At 39.8% G+C, this 18,975-nt stretch overlaps 3 protein-coding genes across 3 annotated transcripts; 1 reads left to right on the forward strand and 2 right to left on the reverse strand.

The window, feature by feature from the left end:
• Nucleotides 1–536: 536 nt before the first annotated feature.
• Nucleotides 537–8,962, reverse strand: rab25b (RAB25, member RAS oncogene family b). The gene is made up of 5 exons (XM_046400365.1): nucleotides 8,654–8,962; nucleotides 4,029–4,224; nucleotides 2,484–2,677; nucleotides 1,833–1,913; nucleotides 537–1,191 (listed from the first exon to the last, which is right to left on the reverse strand). The coding sequence occupies exons 1-5, from the start codon at nucleotides 8,688–8,690 to the stop codon at nucleotides 1,073–1,075; spliced, it is 627 nt and encodes a 208-aa protein (XP_046256321.1). The 5' UTR covers nucleotides 8,691–8,962; the 3' UTR covers nucleotides 537–1,072.
• A 1,385-nt stretch (nucleotides 8,963–10,347) lies between these two features.
• lamtor2 (late endosomal/lysosomal adaptor, MAPK and MTOR activator 2) lies at nucleotides 10,348–13,313 on the reverse strand. Its single transcript, XM_046400551.1, has 4 exons — nucleotides 13,088–13,313; nucleotides 12,186–12,348; nucleotides 11,942–12,031; nucleotides 10,348–10,940 (listed from the first exon to the last, which is right to left on the reverse strand). The coding sequence occupies exons 1-4, from the start codon at nucleotides 13,153–13,155 to the stop codon at nucleotides 10,884–10,886; spliced, it is 378 nt and encodes a 125-aa protein (XP_046256507.1). The 5' UTR covers nucleotides 13,156–13,313; the 3' UTR covers nucleotides 10,348–10,883.
• Nucleotides 13,314–15,505: 2,192 nt separating this feature from the next.
• si:dkey-152b24.7 (1-phosphatidylinositol phosphodiesterase-like) lies at nucleotides 15,506–18,422 on the forward strand. Its single transcript, XM_046399840.1, has 3 exons — nucleotides 15,506–17,027; nucleotides 17,177–17,250; nucleotides 17,366–18,422. Exons 2-3 carry the CDS (start codon nucleotides 17,198–17,200, stop codon nucleotides 18,210–18,212), a joined length of 900 nt encoding a protein of 299 aa, XP_046255796.1. The 5' UTR covers nucleotides 15,506–17,027; nucleotides 17,177–17,197; the 3' UTR covers nucleotides 18,213–18,422.
• Nucleotides 18,423–18,975: the final 553 nt, after the last annotated feature.

An 18,975-nucleotide genomic window follows, 5' to 3' on the forward strand; every position in this document is an offset into this window, starting at 1 on the left:
ATAATTTAACACTTGGCAGAATAGGAAAGTCCCCGAGACTGCATTCAGCCTTTCATGTGTCAATGTTTAAACGGATCAGTAGTTTACTGAGATGCTCCTGTATGTTTAAAATTCATTTCTGGTTTCCTGAGAACTTTTCTACATCTGTGCATGTTGATATTTTTTAAAGTTGAAGTCTACAGAATGTCCAGACCTCATTATGGTGTTCCTCTAAGGTCACTAACTTAAGTGAAACAGTTTGAGGCCCACATCAGAAACAGACACTGGGTGATTAATACTTTCAGACCTTAAGAGTCATAACACATTCCCACAGTTGAACTTATTGTGAGCACAGGTGTTAGCAATAACATTAATGACGACTTTGTTCTGTTTATGTCTCCCAGTGAGCCGTGACAGTCTGCACACTGAAGCCAATTCAGCCATTATTTCTTTTTATTATTTACACCTGTGATTTTCTACTGTGAAATGCCAAAATGTCGCCTGTGAGGAACTTATTTTCTGTTAAAAGACACAATTAATACACATTAGGCCAAATGTCTCCATAAGTTGTTTATTTCTTAACAGAAATGCAATCTGACTCATCTGTGATCATCAGCTGGCGCAAATGCACAGCAGTGACAGCAAGACTCACAGTCCATACATGGAGGGACACTGCAGTTTCTATTCAACTCACCCAGTCAGTCAGTTGATTTTCAGAAAACACAAAAACCGTCATGTGTCATTTTCATTAAAAACATCACCCATGCCATGATATGTCTACATTATTCCAATTCTCTGCATGGATTATAAATATATTAACTTAGAGGAAACACAGTTAATATCCAGCTGTTGATGGTGGCCTCCAGCTACATTCATTCACACGTAGGAAGGATCTTTTGAATACCTTATACCACCATGCAGCTTGTAAAATTTGAAAATCAGTCATTTCAAAGTGGCCTCACTGAAGCCAGGACCATTAACATGGTTGCCGTCTCGCCCACATCTCTTCGAGCTCTTGATCAGAGTTGTGGGTGAAGGAGGATTTCACCTGCTGCCCTCCTGGAGGCCTCTGGGCTCCTTCAGGACCTTGTGATCAGATGTTCCTGCAGCAGGGCTTCTTCTCCTCTGTGGTTTCTGCTCTGGATCTGTTCAAAGTCACAGCACTGATGGAGCCCCGAACCACTTCTTTACTGCTCACCTTCCTGTGAATCTCTGTCATAGAAAATATTAATAAAAATCATACATTTACATCATGCTATCACAGCAAGAAGTCGCAAAGTCAACAGGCTTTGAGACGAAAAAGTAGCACAAGTACATATGCTACTAATGCCAAAGCAATGCACCTATGATACTAAACTCTGACTTCCATTATGCACAAAAGTTAGAAATTAGAAAAGAAAACCAACTCTTCAAATGAAATAAATGGGTGAAGTTGTTAATTTCCAACCAAAATCCAACCAGAGAGGTTTCTTCCCAAGTCAGTCAATCAGATGATTGCATGAGGACCACCAAAGGTCTGTTTGCCCTGACCTTTTCCAGACCTTGACTTTCTCCAGCTCTCCATTAACTGAGGAACTGGAAGTCTGACTGTGAGGTTAAATTCAGGAGCCTTAATCCCGGCATGTTTGTGGGAAAGTGTGTACATCCAGCCAACAACAGTTAAATGTCTTTGGAGTGTGAAAGAAAGATGCCGTAAATGTCACCTACATAGTCTGTACACTATGACAACCTTACGGTATGATTAAGAAGAAATTGTTTCTCTTTGCATCTCTGCAGGTTTGGATGTGGACAGAACATTTGCACTACGCATCTTAACAAAGGAGAGAAAAGTTAAATACATTAAAATGAATTACCTGTGAGGACACTGTTGAATGCTGCCTCCACATTAGTTGACTCCAAAGCAGAGGTCTCCAGAAACAACAAACCATTCTTTTCTGAAAAATAGAAATTTTATATATGTCATTTCTCATTTTCTTTAACTTTGGGTGTGGTGGAGTGATTAATGTGAAAAATGCTCCCCCACTCCATTAGCCGGCTGACGTGCCCTTGAGCAAGGCACTTAACCTCCAATTTGCTCCCCGGGCGCTTGTCACAGCCCACTGCTCACTGCATGTGATTTGCTGGGTGTTGCATATGTGTTCAATGCAGAAGACAAATTCAGTGTGTGTATGTAAAAATATATCTTCTTATCTTAAAGCATCATTCCCCAAATCACAAATGGATAATTCCCAAAGAAATTAGGGATTTGAGGGGGGCTGTTCATATATCTCACCAATGAGAATCAACAAAAGGAATTTAGAGTACATTTTGTCACAGTGAAGGATCAGTGAATAGGAACTTGACTTGTTTATGCAGAGACACACTGACAGATCGTACAGCTTGGTGAACAGGCTGATTAACATTCTTTACAGTTGTCAAAAACTCCATTAAACAATTATAAGCAATGAACATATAAATCCAATTATTTTCATCACAGAGGTAACACCTGTTGAATTTTCTTTCACCTGCAAAGGCTCGTGCCTCCTCAGTGGGCACAGATCTCTCTGAGTTCAGGTCGATCTTGTTGCCCACCAGCATGACGACGATGTGGGGGTCAGCGTGTTCAAACAGCTCCTTCAGCCAGCGCTCCACACTCTCGTAAGTCAGGTGTTTAGTGATGTCATAGACCAGCAGGGCTCCAACAGCACCTCTGTAATACCTGTTGAAAGGGGACAATCACACTGAAGTCTGTAATAACTGATTTGTTAGTCTCCTGGGGACAGTGGACCAAAATTTACATATTCACACATACACATACTCATTTGAGTTGTATTTTTGGCCTGCTGATGAGTTTAAGTTCATTATTTACTCTCCTGCTCTCTTTTTGTCCACTCCTGAGGGTATAATCTGACTTTTTAGCTGATAGATGCTTCGCTATGTTCACCAGCTATCATACATGTATTACCAGACATTGGTTTTAGCTGACGTAGGCCAAAATTGACATTAAGAGAAACCCCTTTCAGAACATATGCAGTCATTTGATCCTGTAAAAACACACAATGTGAGCGCTGTAAGAATTGTCCCATCTTCACTGAGAGCAGCTTCAACTGACTGACGATTGCTCTGATGTCATGAACTACTAGTCAATCCATCCTTCATGATTACATTTCTGCTAACCTCTTCCAGCAGCATAATTAATTCCACTTTAATAGGTTTTAGTTGGTTGTTACAGCACAAATGAGAAATTCCATGGGACTGAGAATTTGCATACTGGAATAAGTCGGCAAGTAATTACTCAAAAAAGCCAAACTGTCAGAATAGAGCTAATCCAGCGGTGTGGCATATCCTCAGATTTTTCCGTGTCTTAAAAATAAAACTGACATGGTTCTATTGTTTTAAAACCACTTTCCACACTGTTAATCCCTCTAGTTTTAATTAAAAAAAAAAAGAATGAATCAGGTTAGAACAGATAGAACAGAAACCCACAGAGGGCTGAGTGTTCAAACAAAGGTCTCTGCTCTAATCAATTGGATTTTAGAGGCTAAATGTGCCAGTTGGAAACTGACAGGCGACGAGAATGTGGTGTTTTCTTCTTTTTTCTCTTCCTTTCAGGTAATGTGGGAGGAAGCTGAGGATCAGTGCGTGTGTTTTGGCTGATAACAGCACCACCTTTAGATGCCGACATACTGGTCGCTCAACAACTATGCAGCAAGAAAACAAGCGTGAAATGTTGGTTTAAAGAAACAAAAAACAAAATCTGTCCAGATGCCTGGATCTGCTGCCAGCTTTTTTACTGACAGGAAGACCACAAAATAATACAACCACAATACATTTTGCAATTTAAGGGCACAACCCCACCCTCTGGGCTGGTGTAGGTAATCATTAGGCAAACTGTGACAGCTGAGACGGGATAACAAAATGTGGATAGAAATCTGCTGAAATGCAATGAAGCAGACATACATTTGTGCTAGAAAAGAAAACTGTATGTGTCTGTGTGTGAGAGAGAGGTAGAATGAGCACACATCTCTATACTAATGGATCGATAAGCTCTGATGGGTTTTGACACTTACGCAGAAGTGATGGCCCGGTATCGTTCCAGCCCGGCTGTGTCCCAGATCTGGGCCTTGATGGTGAAGCCGCTGAGCTGCACTGTCCGTGTGCTGAACTCCACCCCGATGGTTGTCCGGCTGTCATGGTTGAACTCGTTTTTGGTGAAGCGGGACAGCAGATTGCTCTTTCCTACACCAGATTCTCCTATTAGAACCACTGCAGATGACACAAAATGCGGTAAACTCAGATATTAAGGCTCAGTTTTTTTGAGGTTTGACATGGCTGTTGCAAAACTAAACCCAGTATTTTTCGGATAAAGGTGACAAAACTCTTTACTTACTTAACTCAAAACTATTTACAAAGTCTAATGTGAGCCAGTCCTGTGATGTCCACATCACCCTTTATAGCCCTGCTTCATTGAAGCCTTTAGATTGGGTGTGTCTTTCTGGAATCCTCTCATAAACCCTCAGCCTTGGCTGTCTAAGTCTGGGGCTAATTACACCATTAGGAAATACCACACCTTAATGGTAAATCAGTTGACTGCTTTATCTCAAGCATGCACAGGGAATAATGCAGAGAGGCGAGTAAAATACTGGAGAACAACGTGGGATGTTCTATAACAGAACAGTCTTTAACAGAATACACCAGATTATTGACTGGTGAGGAGACAACAGTGTGGGGCTGTAGGATAAACTAGCACACACCGAGATGCCAATTCCAAAATATAGTGACAATTTATTTATTTAAACAACAAGGAGTGAATTTGACAAGTAAAGAAAACACAACACAGGCAGGACTGAAACCTTCTACACGTGGCAAAAGTGGAGACGTTTGGACATTGGATTTTCTTTTGTTTTTCTTCCACTGGCTTTACTCTATCTGTGTTTCATTGTCTTAACTTTGCCAAAATCTGGCTTCAAACATTGTTTTAAGTTATCACTGAACCTGTGCAGCACAAACATCTGAAATCCATCTTGCCTCACTGATGGTTGATTTTTTAAGATGTTCAGGAAACCTCTTTCAGCAAAACTGAAGGATGAATCTACTGTAACTTTTCTAGAGTAAGAGGACGCACTTCCCCCTCTACAAGTGAACCTTTGTTTCTGGAAATAAGAGTGTAAGATGATTCTAAATCAGGTGGAACAAGTTAAGCAGCTACTTCTTTTTATCTTGGTCAGAGGAACCTACCTACTGGGTAAACAGGACAAGAAGTAACACAGACACCCCCCTCTGTGCATTTCAGTGACTAATATTTGGGTTTCAGTTGCTGAGTAGCTGACTCACAGAGAGGGAAAAAAAAGGCTTGGCTTAATTGGCACAGATAGGAAAGTATGAGCATGCTGTGAAAACACAGCAGCACTGGCATCTCTGCACAACTGGATGAGACACAGTCACAGTTTATTGCTGAGGTGTGTGCGTCTGTGAACACTGAAATAATCCAAATTCTTATGACATCTCCACAGCTGTTATGGGGGTTATGTGAGATGGGGTGCGAAGGGAGCTGGTTAACGTTAGCGTTAGTGTGACATTTTGGGAAGCATTTGTTTTGTTGTGTTAAAAGGGAATACACACTAAGCTGGGACAAAGAGCTAGTATGGCTCTGTCCAAGGGTTAAAGTATTAATAATATATATATTTAAAAAAACTATACAAAAGTCACTGATTATATTGTTTGTTAAACTACAAAAACTGAAACGTAAAATAAAAATCTTTCATAGGTGAAAGAATGTGCAGCTTTTCAGAATACTTGGATAGAGTCAAGCTAGCTGTTCCCGTCTAAAGCTATCAACTTTTGGTTTACAAATTTTTTAAGAATTAAACAAATGAGATTTTATGTGTTAATTAATGTAATTTGTTGATTGGTGTTTTGGGCAGCTAGCCGTTTCCCCTTGTTTCCAGTCGTTATGCTAGGCTAAGCTATACCTGCTAGCTCTAGTTTCATAGTTCAGAACTGGGTTAAGAACACATAGTGATCGAGATTTGGATGTCTGGATTCATATATTGAACTTTGTGATGATACGGGGGCAAAAGAAAGGTGATGAAAGTAGTGTTACGTAGCATATAAAGCATATAAAGTACATTTACTTAACAGCGCTGTACTCGGTATTTGGAGTTACTGTTGTATTTTCACTAGATGATACGTCCTATTTCCTCTGCATTACATTTCAGGGGGAAAATATTGTTTTTTTATTCCTACGTTAAAGTACATTTATCTGACAGCTGTAGTTTTCAGCTGAAGAGTTGCATGTTAAATATATGATTAGTTTATAGATCTTATAGTCTTTAACTCCATTAACAACATTAATATTTATAATATGATCAATATAACACTTCAATTTTCATGGTGAATACCTTTACATTTGATACTTGAAGTATATTTTGCTTCTGCCTCAGTGAGTTTTGAGCACAGGGCTCGCCCTTGTAGTTGTATTTTTTCAGTGTGGTATTGTCACTTTTACTTCAGTAAGGCAGCTAAATACTTCTACCACTGACCAACCGCTGAAAAAAACAATATCATCACAAAGTCCATTTTAGTAACTTTCTTGGAGCTTTCAATCTTATAACATGATCTTTATCTGCACATAGAGTTTGCACAGTTCACATTTCCATGGCCATCTGCTGATGAAGATCATGTGATAAGATTTGGAGCTCCAAAACAGTTACTAAATTAACCTTGCAGTGTGACGGTTGAGCATGAACTTTAAACCTTTACTTTAGTCAGCATGAACAAAAAGTCCTTAAAATACTTCAGAAAGTGTAGATTTGAACATCACTATACCTTGACAACTGGGTAAACTTCAGCTGCTCATGAAGAGTATGTGATTAAGAGCTTAGGATCAACAACTTAAATTGATTTTTCAGTCAGATTGCCGGCATGTTTCTCCCTGAACACCTGCCGACTGCCATAGAGATACGCTCTGAAAGCACACATGACTTGGCCCCAGTTTAGTCTTTATTGACAGTATGTTTAACTTGAAGTCAAAGCAGAGAATGTTTTACAAGTTGATGTACCTTTGCTTGTTTTAGGTAATTGTTCACTCTCCGGTAGGAGAGATGAAAATGCCTTGTTTTCCCTCCACCACTGAGTAACTTCTTATGCAAACAAAACCCTTGGTTTCTATGCCAGTGCAGGACAAGAGGCCTTCAAGCTCTCCTGCAGCCTGGTTCACTGATCCTGAGGAAGCTGGGAAAACCTGATGTATTGTATTACATTTTCATCTTGTGTGTTTTCATGACCTTCAGGACTGGAAATGTAACTACTGCTCACTGAAATCCTGATGGAAAATAACTTTCTTAGGGGTATGCTGACTGTGAACATAACATAAACTCACTACTGGTGCGTTCATCCGCAGCGTGTCCATGAACAGTATGTGAACAGTTCACAGTATGCAGGCTTACATTCCAAGCAAATGACAGAATCTGATTTTACTGATTAGCTTCTCTGAGCTATCTGTGAATGGCTGGATGGAACAAAAACCTGCTCATACTTTCAAGATACTCACTCACAGCAGTGGTGAGTGTGTTGGTTGCATGATGACAAACAGTTGGAGAACAGAGCATGCGCACAAATTTACCAGATGAAGGAGGGATTCCTCCTATGGTGTTCACAGCGATGCTGTGGTTGTGTGATATGCACCTTTGGGCTTCGAGCCAACTTGTGAGGTCTGATTTTGAGTTAAATGAATAAAACTGACTTGATTGCAGCGGAACTTATGTGAGTGATGCTGTTTGATGTTTTGAACACAGTCACTTCAGCTTCAGTAATCACCTGCAGTGGCTTGCATCAACATGACATCTTTATGGCCAAATGTCACATCACTGTACATGAACCAAGTCATCACTCTAAATGACTCTCGCTTCTCTTGTACATCTGCTGAAAGCCATCTGGTACCTTGAAGGTATACTATGCATAGGATAGGATGTTCCTGAAACAGAGTACACACTCATACAAAAATAATCTCTTAATCATCACATACGACCCGCTGAAAGTGTGTGATGTTGTGTGTATCTGTCTATCTTTCTGGGTGTCAATAATACTGGAAAAACATAGCTGATTGCGGGGTATCATTCTCATGTAGTCAAATAAACTGCTTACTGCACCTGGTGTGTTTGCAGTTAGCAACTAACAAATCCTGCATAGTATGCCTTTATAAGAAGTGATTACTATGTTGTGTAGCCTGAGCACAGAATAAATAGAGTAAACAACTCAATATGGAAACTTTCCAGTGCAGATGCACTGAGAACACAGACTGGATTTATTATATTTATGAGATGAGTGATGTAGTGAATTTGTTTGGCAAACGTATACTGCTTTAAACCAAACACTCCATGTTACACTGTTGCTCTGCATGGGTTACTAAAGCACACATCCTGGTTTACAACAATAACCTGTACTATGCATGCTTACTTACTTACAGAAGAAGTACTGAAGTGTTAAAGCACCTGACTTGTACTGGGACTTATACCTACATACAGTATTCACCTAAACAGATTCACACACACACATGTTGTTCCTAGAAACTGGCAAGTTAATAATAAACAAGGAAGTATAATTTGAAGGACAAAGGAACAATAGAAAATAACACCTTTCAAAGACATCAGGGATGTACGCGGAGATTAACTCAAGCAGGAGAACATGTACTCACCCTTAAAGACAAAGTTGTAGGCCTCATCTGACCCCATATTCTGTCCATTCAGTGCTGCCACCCCACAGTTTGCTGCTGCGTCTCCGGCGCTCAGATGCTGATAGCAGGATGTAAGATGACACTGACTCACACCACAGCCACCCTGCCCCTCAGTTCCTCAGGCTTCAGGAAGGAAAACAGTTGCAAAAAGTCTTTCTATACATGAATGGCAGTCGCCAGCTTTCTGCCCTTCACTACCCTTCCCTATCTGGGTTAATAGAAAGGTGGCTTGTTTGAACAAGACATGCTGAGCATATCCAGGTTGCGTTGCTGCAGCAGGCGGGGCTTGTGTCAAGGAGTGGTGGGTGGGTCTTAGTTACAGAGTCAGTGCAGGGCAGGTTGGACAGGTGGGGCGACTAGCAGGTACAGCTGAGAGGGGCTGTCAGGCGCCTCCTGTTGGACCAGTAAAATTAATACATGCAGGAAGCAGGAAGCTCCTCTTGCTTCATCACCACATGGGGAACACCACCCTGAAACTGAGTTTACATAATATTTCTGTAATATTACACCATAACGTTTGTTTGCATCAGTCTCATCTTAAACTCACCATGAGAGAAAAACACTATGATACCACCCATGCTGATTTTACTGGACTCGGCACACACACACACACACAGGTTGACAATCTTATTTTTTCTTTTCTATTGTCTTATTCCTTGTTTAAATCCAATTCTGCAGTCCCCATATGGTCCCAAAGACTAAGTCCTGTACATTTATTGTATGTGATCAGCTTATTAGAATATGTTAAAGTGCTTTATCAGAAGATGTTTTTACTATTTTTCTCTTTTACCTTTTATGTTGATTTATTTAATCACATGGTTCTCGTTTCTCCAGTTTCTCTTTGCTGTAGAGGTGGAGAGATGCAGATTTTATATTCTAGGACATAAATGCATCATCACAGCATATTAATAAGAATTTCTTTTAGTCCTGTCACGGTTAACTCGGCCGTCCTACTATTAAACCTCTCAGCAGGAAGCAATCAAAATGTTGAGTATTCCTCATGCTGGTCTCTGACGTGCAGCGCGCAAAAACACGAGAAAGAAAAATCTTGTTTTTAATCAATCTGATTCAAATCTCCAACTGATTTCAAGTGAGGTAAAAAGGACTTTGTAAAGGTCTTAGGCTGTGATTAAACTGCACTCAGAATTTATTTATTTATTTAGTTAGTTTTTTTGGCTTTCCAACAATTTTTATCAGTATTCAATTCAGGTTTTAAGGCAAGTGAGCAAGCAAAGACTGAATCCAAAGTCTGATGTGATTAAGCAAGTTTATCCTGTGATCTTCCACACGGAAAAGTCAGAGAGCTTAGGGCGCAAAATTGTGGTCTTGTCACGTTCAGGTAATATGCTGTGATAAAATTACAAATTAATGCAGCATCATGGAAATGTGCATCTCTTTTCTAATAACAATAAGAAGCTTGGTAAAAATAAAAATATGGCAAACCCATCTAAATGACATTTTTTTCAAGTTTCCTTTAAGGGCTCTTTGGTGTGACATTTAAAACACTGATATCATTATTATTATTATTATTATTATTATTATTATATGTATAGCACAAAATACTGAATCCTGGCAATCCTCATGTTTTATCTTTTCTCTCCATCTTTGACTCCACCCAGAGAGAGCAGAGCATAAACACAAAACAAGACTGAGTGAACATTTGTCCAAAAAACGTTTATTGTACAGCTTTGAAACAAAATGTAGCAAATAATCATATTGTATTGTATCAGGCAGGAATTATTAAGAGAGTTTCCAGAGATCTTATCTAGTGTGTTTGTTTCAGTCTTACGACTGGATTCAGAATGTTACATTTTCTGCTTAACTGTTCTTAGCGTCCCCGAACTCAAACTGCAAATGAATAAATCAACCGTGGGTCCGGTTCATAATGGAATCATTTCAGCAGCCGTACACTCAAGACTTCCTACTGACAAATTAAGTGGACTTTGAGAACAGGCCAGTAAGACCTACAGAGTCAAAAGGGAGGGCAAATAGGGAAAAAAAATCATACAAGTTATTAGTTTCAAAACCAGGATTATAAATAGACCGACTCCCCAACCCCACACACGTTCACTCACTCACACACTCACTCACAGATCCATGCATGTACACAGAACGTTACAGTAGTCCATGAATGACCCGGATCATATGAAGCTTTATTCCCAGGCAGACAGAAGTTTCAGTAACGTCTCCACTATGACGCCGCCACTTGGGTTAATGGTTCCTCCAAGTACTCAACCAGAGCTTCTGCCTATAAACACAAAATACACAGAACAGCGTTAACACAGGCTGTACTCAGGATGACAAGTAATCTCTGCTTGGTTGGCCTAAACTGTTGTGTATCACTGTAGCATAGAAGCTAAACCATCAGACCTTCTTCAGTAAATCCAACTATGAAAATGTCCTACTACACAAATCCACAGTGTTGTCGGATGCAGTTGTTTCCTCTTCAAGTAATTTTCAAACAACATTAGTCCTTTAGTTCTTCAGTAAACCACAATAGCAGCTGGTGCGAAGCATCTCAACTGCACACATTTTGAAAACTTAACTGAAATCCACCACATCAAGAAGCTACAGGTGTGAGTGTGCAGTCAATCATTCAAACTTTGAGCAGTAAGATTTAATGCTGGGGGTGCCCACACATTATCTGGGCACCTAATCGCTACGTACAGACTCATGAAGAGCCGTCTGTGAACGTAACTTAATCAGATCATTCTGCCAAGGTTGGGGGTGAAACATCTGTGAGTTAAATTCTAATGATTTCCATAAGGTTTGAACGTGTTGCAGAAATATACCAACCATGCCTCTTGCTGAATGATGGGGAAAGATTGCCCACATTGATCATATTTTGGAAGGTTGTGGCTTGCAGATTTTGAAACGCACCTGTCACCTGTATGCCTTTGTCACAGTGCTTGGTCACTTGTGGCTGCATCTTAATCCCCATTTAAAACTGATCTACATTTTGTTTTTGTTTTAACAGGAGCTGGGGGTTTATCACATAGATTATCCCAACAAATGTCAAATTCATTAACTTTGTTTGTTGAATATGATATGGTGGAGTTCAGGGACCTTCAACAAAGCTTAAAAATGTCCTAGCACATGTTAGTGTTCTAAGCCAGATGGTACAAATGGCCTTGGGAGGTAAAGCAAATCACAGCTAATGTATATAAAACCAGTGAAAGCAGCAAATTGGCTGTATGGAGATCCAGTGGCTGAGGACAGCACTGACTACAAAAGTGTTAAAACTCTCACCTTGGCTTTAAGCATTCCAAAGCCCACTGTCTCTTTGGCGTACATACACAGCAGTAGGTTGGCCACACGAGTAATGGCCACTCTTCCTTCCTGAGAGAGAAAACAAAATACAGAGGATGGAAAACTGACACAGAGTCACAGGCCTGTTCTCATAATCAAAACCATTTTCCCAGAGGTGAGTTTGTAATAGTTCAAACCGCTCACCATCAGCTGAGAACAGTGGAAATGCTTATGTATTTCTTACCATACAATCCATGAGTATGAATTTGAGTTTGTCTTCGTTAAAGGCTTGGTGGCCATTCTTGTCGTAGGCCGCCCAGATGTTGCTAGCGATGGCGGCCGTCACTCGGGCATCAGTGTCCCCATACCCAGAGTAAGCCAGAAGTGAACCTTCATTGTTCAGTAAGCTGGTGAAAATGTAGAGTTGAATGTTTCAGTATCCAGCAGATGAACATGTGGAATCGACTGTCTTTATCAAACTACAGAATGCTGTTGGCAATATGTACAGCGAGGGCAGAAGGACTGGACCGCCACTTCACTTCAGTCTAATCACAGTTTATGTACTGGATAATGTAATACCAAACTGTCTCAGTTATATAAAGATGAACACAATAACCCATATGACCTGTTGACTGAATGTATATTAGTCAACACACACACACAAAACAAAAACAGTGACTATATTGATAATGTTTTCAACGTTACAGTAACTTTTCATGCAAACATGTAAAAAATCCACAGTCTCCAGCTTCTGAAATGTGAGGATTTCATATTCAACCAAACATTTGTGGGGATATGGACTGCTAGTCTCATAAATCAAACAAAAATGACTACGTGAACTTGGGCTCGGGTAAATTACAACAAGAACGTTTCCACTAAAACGGTTAGTGGCAGTATAGTCCACATCAAATACAAGTTAACGTCAATGTTTAGTTACAGGCTTAAATATCTGGAAATTTAGGACTTTCAAAAAACATATAACATAACAAAATGCCAAAAGATACGACTGTAAAAAAATGCTTCGGATGATGTTAAGAACATTAGCCTCCTCATTACACAGCATCTTATAGTGTGTTCTTTATGATATTACATCAGACTCTTCAGATCATCTCGCTAGCATGCTGCTAGCAGGCTAACGGTACTCACAGGGTGCTCTGGACTCCGTTTGTGTTCGCCTGGCTGAGGACCTGCGTTAACGCCTTTGGTCGTAACATAACTTCCAACTCACTAACGACTGGTAAAGCAAAGAAACTCCGTACTGTTGAACGACTAAACCACAGCCTTTAAACTGTCAAAAACTATTCATCAACACATCAAGTCATCTGACTGTTTTCTTCCCTTTCCGGGTGCCCTCTCAAAGCATTGTGGGAATTGTTGGCATCGAATTGTAGACATCGAATTCTTCTTCTTTTTTTCTGGGGGGTTTGGCGTGTTGCAACCAACTTGATGCATATCGCCGCCTACTGTACTGGAGTGTGAATCTCAGGATGACTTGTTCAGGTTATAGTCTAAATTAATACACAGTAAAAAAACAAAAACAAAAACAATCATATCTTTTTCCACAGTTCTGTTACTTTAAAAAAGTTTAAGAGAGCCTTACAGCATTCTCTCATTTTGTCACTTTTGCCTAAAGTCCCTGTCAAACTCCATGGGCGCTGTGATTCATATATTCTGTTTTTAAGATCCTTTAGGCATCGAATTCATCCTAAAATGATTTCTAAAACGATTTCGCCCCCCAGATTTTCTTACATACAAGTTATCTACACTTAAGATTAGTCCCCAGCTACAGTTTCGAGTGGCATGTATTTCCATATCATATTCCATCTTGAGACTTCACAGTTTTATTCACTAATATTTTAGAAGAAAACACTTTATTTGTACTCCAGGTTTTATGTGGAACAGGAAATGTCACATTAATATTTATTGCAGACACTGTCCAACCTCAGCATGCATAACATATCAATAACAGTAAATAGATAATTTAACTTTCAATACCGAAAAGAATCATGTACTGGCATTTGAGAAAGGCAAACTTTTGGAATAATATTTATGGTACTCCCACATTTTCTTAATTAACAGAACCGTAGAGATGACATAATTAACAGTTAATTTCTTGGGAGGAGTAACAAAATTCTAAGACCTTTCAGGAAGCATAAAACAATTTGTCATTTGGCTATAGGTAAAAAACACTGCAAGGACAAATGGAAATTCCAATTAAGGATTAAATTCAATATAATGTGCTCAGACTGACCCAAAATTAAATTAAATTAATTAAATTAAAGTAAATTCAAAGTAAAACATTCACACATGTAGAGCAGTATAAAAACAAAGGATGCTCTCAGGGTAACTAAGCATCCAGTCCTGGTTGTCCAACTCTGTGGTCTCTCAAGGGAACAGAGGATTTAAATAACAAAAACAAGCCTTCTGACTGGACTGCTGGCCATCACTTTCTTACAGAAAACATTAAGTTAAAAAATTAGACAGCAAGTTTGTGTGACTTTCAAATGAGTGATGGAACAGTCATTTGCATAAGAAAGCTGCATCAGTTTTGCCCTGACTAAAGATTTAAAGCACTTGTTGTGTCTGCTTATCCTTATACTTCTTTCATGACAACTTTTTCCCCCTCATTTCCACACATCTCTCCTTCTCTCTGACACGGTTGAGGGTGGCAGGCAACACACACACACTGGATGCACGATACTCACACAGGAAGTAATCAGGGCACAGAAGGCGAGATGTGCTGATCAGGGGAGCTGATGTGTTAAAACTGCTTCATTTCTGGAGATTTAACGTGTGCGAATTTGCTGCCTGAGTGTGGGATATTCAGCATTTGTCAGCGCCAGCTTTTTCCAATTTAGTCGGTAATTTAAATAATGTTTACATTCTTACGCATTGCATTGGCAGGTTGTGTTTGTGCCCAACTAGTGTCATTTCCTGTTCTGGATGCCCCAGTGGTGTTGGAGCAGCATATTGAGACCGTGCAGCGCTGGGAGTGTTGTTCTGAGATGTGCTGTCACCCGTTGATTATAAGTGAGCACAAGTAAAATACAACATCAACTGAGTCTTGTATTATTACATGAGCATGGAGCACGAGGGGTGCTGTGTAAGGATCTACGTTTTGTTTGTTCTGTGCCCACATGGTGCGTCTTCCTAAGTGCTTCTTCCCTTCCTTTCTAAATTTGTATTTATGAACTTTACCACTGAGGTGATTATAATAAAAATCATGTAATAATCACTCTGCTAACGCTGATGTCCCACTTTCTACTGACCGCCTGCGTCATTAGAGTGGGAGAGTGAGGAGAGTGAATTATTGGAGGAGTGAGAACTCTTAACATTAATATAAGATCTTTGATCAACGCGGAAGTTTTTGGGCCATGCTTCTTTGTCCATATACATAATAATAATAACAATGCAGGATTGCTTGTACTTCAGGGTCTGGAAGGGCATGTTTCAAAGCGTGGGTGATCATTATCTGTACTTAGATTAGCATAACAGCGTTGCTCAACATCACCTCACCCTTTAAGTGAGATATGTTGAACAGTCAACAGATAACCCCAAGTTGCTATCGCTTTAGGGAAATTAAACAAACAATACTTTCACTGCAGTTTCAACATCAGAATTAAACTTTCTGTCCAAGAGTGCAATGCTGACATTAGCTCTGCTGCCAACCGCACGGCTATTTCCACAACCACACAACTATCCGTAACTGTCTTAAGATAAATATTAATGTAAATACGTTTTTATAATTTTGTTGCTGGTAGACAGCGGTGAGAAAATGCCTTTGATGATACAACCCGCTGCTGGACAACAAAAACAAAATTGCAGTTTCAACGTATGCCCTCATTCAGCTACAATTTAAGAGCAAACACTCTGAGATGGTAGCATAATTTCTACTGCTCGCTGCTGAGAAAAAAAGATCACTTAATGCATCTGGGCAACAGAAGAATACTAAGAAATCGCAATTTCCTCTTTTCCATTGGGGGTTTTGGTGGTGACCAACATCCTAGACCCTGGAACAATATTTTGTTTTGCCTGTTCATTTCTTATTAATGCTATTTTACCAGAGAATCTCTGATAGGAACACCACCACATAAAGTTGGGTTTTTACTTGCAGGAAATATTCACATGACACAAGAGACAAGAGTTAAATCCACAAAGAGCAAAAATCTGAGAGCTGGTCTGACAGTATAATCTGGCAAAGGCGTTCGGTTCTTCTTAAATGAACTGAACTCAGTCTCCTTAAAGTGGACCAAGAAGTGAACCAACAGAAAAGGGACTTCTTTTTGCTTTCAAGTTAATTTGAAAGAGGGACGAGTTCTCGCTCTGGTCCTGTTCACCTCTGATGAGGCCTCAGAGAACAAAGAAGGCGAAGTAAACCTGGAGCGCTTTACGGTCACAATGCACAGGTTAAGTGAACCGCTTCGTGGACTTGAAGCGAACTACCAGTGACTGGACACCACTGTCTGAAAGGATCGTTGGGAAATGTAATCATTGTCATAACATAGCAACAGTTATCATTACTACAGGTTCTAGTGTTACTGCAGTTCAGTGTGAGGTTTGTCCAAGTGGTGTTGCCATACTCCAGCAGAAACCATTGCTCAGCTACCACACCTACTGCATTTTACTACTTTTAAATGTACCAAAAAGTAGAAAACTGGAATATACTGTGAACGTTACGCAGGCTAAGTCACTGCAAATGCATTTTGTGTGTTGTGAAAATTATAATTTCATGAATTTGGAATATTTTTGGGCAGCGCTGATGCTTTGGCAGATTGGATTCACTGGACTTTTGTTGCACTGCTGTGACTCCTAGCATTTGAGATCATTCCTACGAAAAATCTAATCTAATCTTAGCCAAGTTTTTGTTCCATTAATGGGACCAACCTTTTCAAACCATACAAACACCATGATGTGTACACATATGCCTGGTTATCTTTCATCGAGAAGTCTGAATCATATAACTGATATCGTGGTCCACACTTAGAAATTTGCAGATAACCAAGCAGTATAAATTATGGTTTCGCTGTTGACCAGTCCAGATCCTGACCTCTGAGGTGGCTTGCAGAAAAATACCTGTGGCTGTGAGGTAAAGTACAAAAACTGTTTTATTGTTTTGGATGCTGTTAATTAAAACCTTTCAAGTGTGTGCTTTCCTTGGATAATTAATAATTTATCATTTAGCACGACTTTTATTCAAAATTAATAATTTTGATGTATCAAATGCATTTTTTCCAGATTTGTCATATTTCTGCAACAATGAGGACTGGTCGCAAACATCTGCTTTTCTACCATATTTTTCTGTCTGCCATGTAAGTATAATATAAAAGATTTGAAAACAAAACACAGCGATATATTGTTTTTAGGCTGCACCTTTATGGCATTGAGGTTATTGTGGTATCACAGAGCGCTGCTTTTAATCAACAGTTTGTTGTGCCATGGACAATACCCATACTTCAATGGCAACGGAAACCTCACACTCCCGGGGTCCTACAATATACCATGGATGTCGGCCATTGAAGACTTCCGCACCCTTTCTCTCATCACCTTACCTGGTACCCATGACAGCATGGCCCTGTATGGAGGTCCAGAGGCTGAATGCCAGGCCTGGTCTCTGGAGGATCAGCTCAGGGCTGGCATTCGTTTCCTGGATCTCAAAGTGTTTGAACTGCTTGACACCCTCTATGTCATGCAAGGGGTGGTCTACGAGCACATCACTTTCAAGGAGGTCCTAGACACTGTCCGAGCCTTCCTGTCAGAGTTTCAGACTGAGGCTGTGCTCATTAGAGTGCAGGCAGAGTCTTTCGAGACGAAATCAGTCAACCAAATGGTGCAAGATCTGATTGGCAACGACCAACAAGTCTGGGTGACCTCCGGGATGCCAAAAATGAGTCAGATCAGGGGAAAAATAGTGTTTCTGCAGAAGAGCACTTTCACATTAGGAATTCCCTTCATAGATACAGATGGGAAAGGTAGTGCCGAGGTTAGCAATGTTCAGGATAAAGACAAAAGAATAATCAAACAGCTGAACCAAGCCAATGAAGCCTGTGGGGGTGATAACGTTGTTTTGACTTTCACTAGCGGCACTGGCTTCGGCACTTTCTGGGGAATGTTTCTGACTCCAAGAAGAGTTGCTGAAAGGGTAAACCCATGGCTCAATGAATACGTGAGACAGTTCTACCCTGATCAGCCCAGACCGTGCTTTGGTATCGTTGCCATGGACTTCCCCGGTCTTGGCCTCATTCAAACTATTATCAATTTAAACTGGTGGTGAAGGCTCGGAAATTCTGTACAAGGTGCCTCATTATGTGATTGAGAGGTCATTTGAATCTGATGATCTTTGAAATCCTTCTGTCCTCTTTCCCATCAGTTCTCACTGTTTACTCCATGATCAGGCTGAAATATCTAGAAATCCACAATTTAATCTGAAAACTGATTCTCTGTTTGCCTCTGACAGTTGTGTCCTGAAGTGGCAGTAACTTGTTTTGACCATAACTATCAAAATAAATAAATAAATGAATAAGATTTTATTGCATCCTCATTCATTTGAAGCTTGTGTTGCTTATTTCTACTATTTACTATTAAATGCTGTTGCGTATATCTAACAAAGTCAGGTGTCATTCATGTAATGGATTTAAAATGACAGTATTTCCTTCCGAAAGGTAGGTTGAACTATAAAAAAAAGCATAAAATGAACATACTAAAGTTAAAGTATTTCAAGACTGTACAGCAGTATATTTTATCATAATTTTTCTGTCTTAGAGTCATTATGTTTAAAGCTAAATGGGAGGTTTATGCGCGTGTTGAACATTGACTGACTGATAGAGTACTAGACATTTTTACAACTAATTCTAATTGAGCCAGCCTGGAAAAGTCCCAGAAACTGCGTTTAGATAAAGTGAGGTAACATTTACAGAGCAAAACAATAACACAACAGTTTTAGAGCCAGACAGGCTTTGTGAGGTGGAGTATAACTGATTAGATTTTTTATTCAGACACAAAAGGTAAGGTAATATTTGACAAAGATATTATCAGCT

This window comes from Scatophagus argus, chromosome 9 (genome assembly GCF_020382885.2).
Source record: "Scatophagus argus isolate fScaArg1 chromosome 9, fScaArg1.pri, whole genome shotgun sequence".
Lineage (NCBI taxonomy): Eukaryota > Metazoa > Chordata > Actinopteri > Scatophagidae > Scatophagus > Scatophagus argus.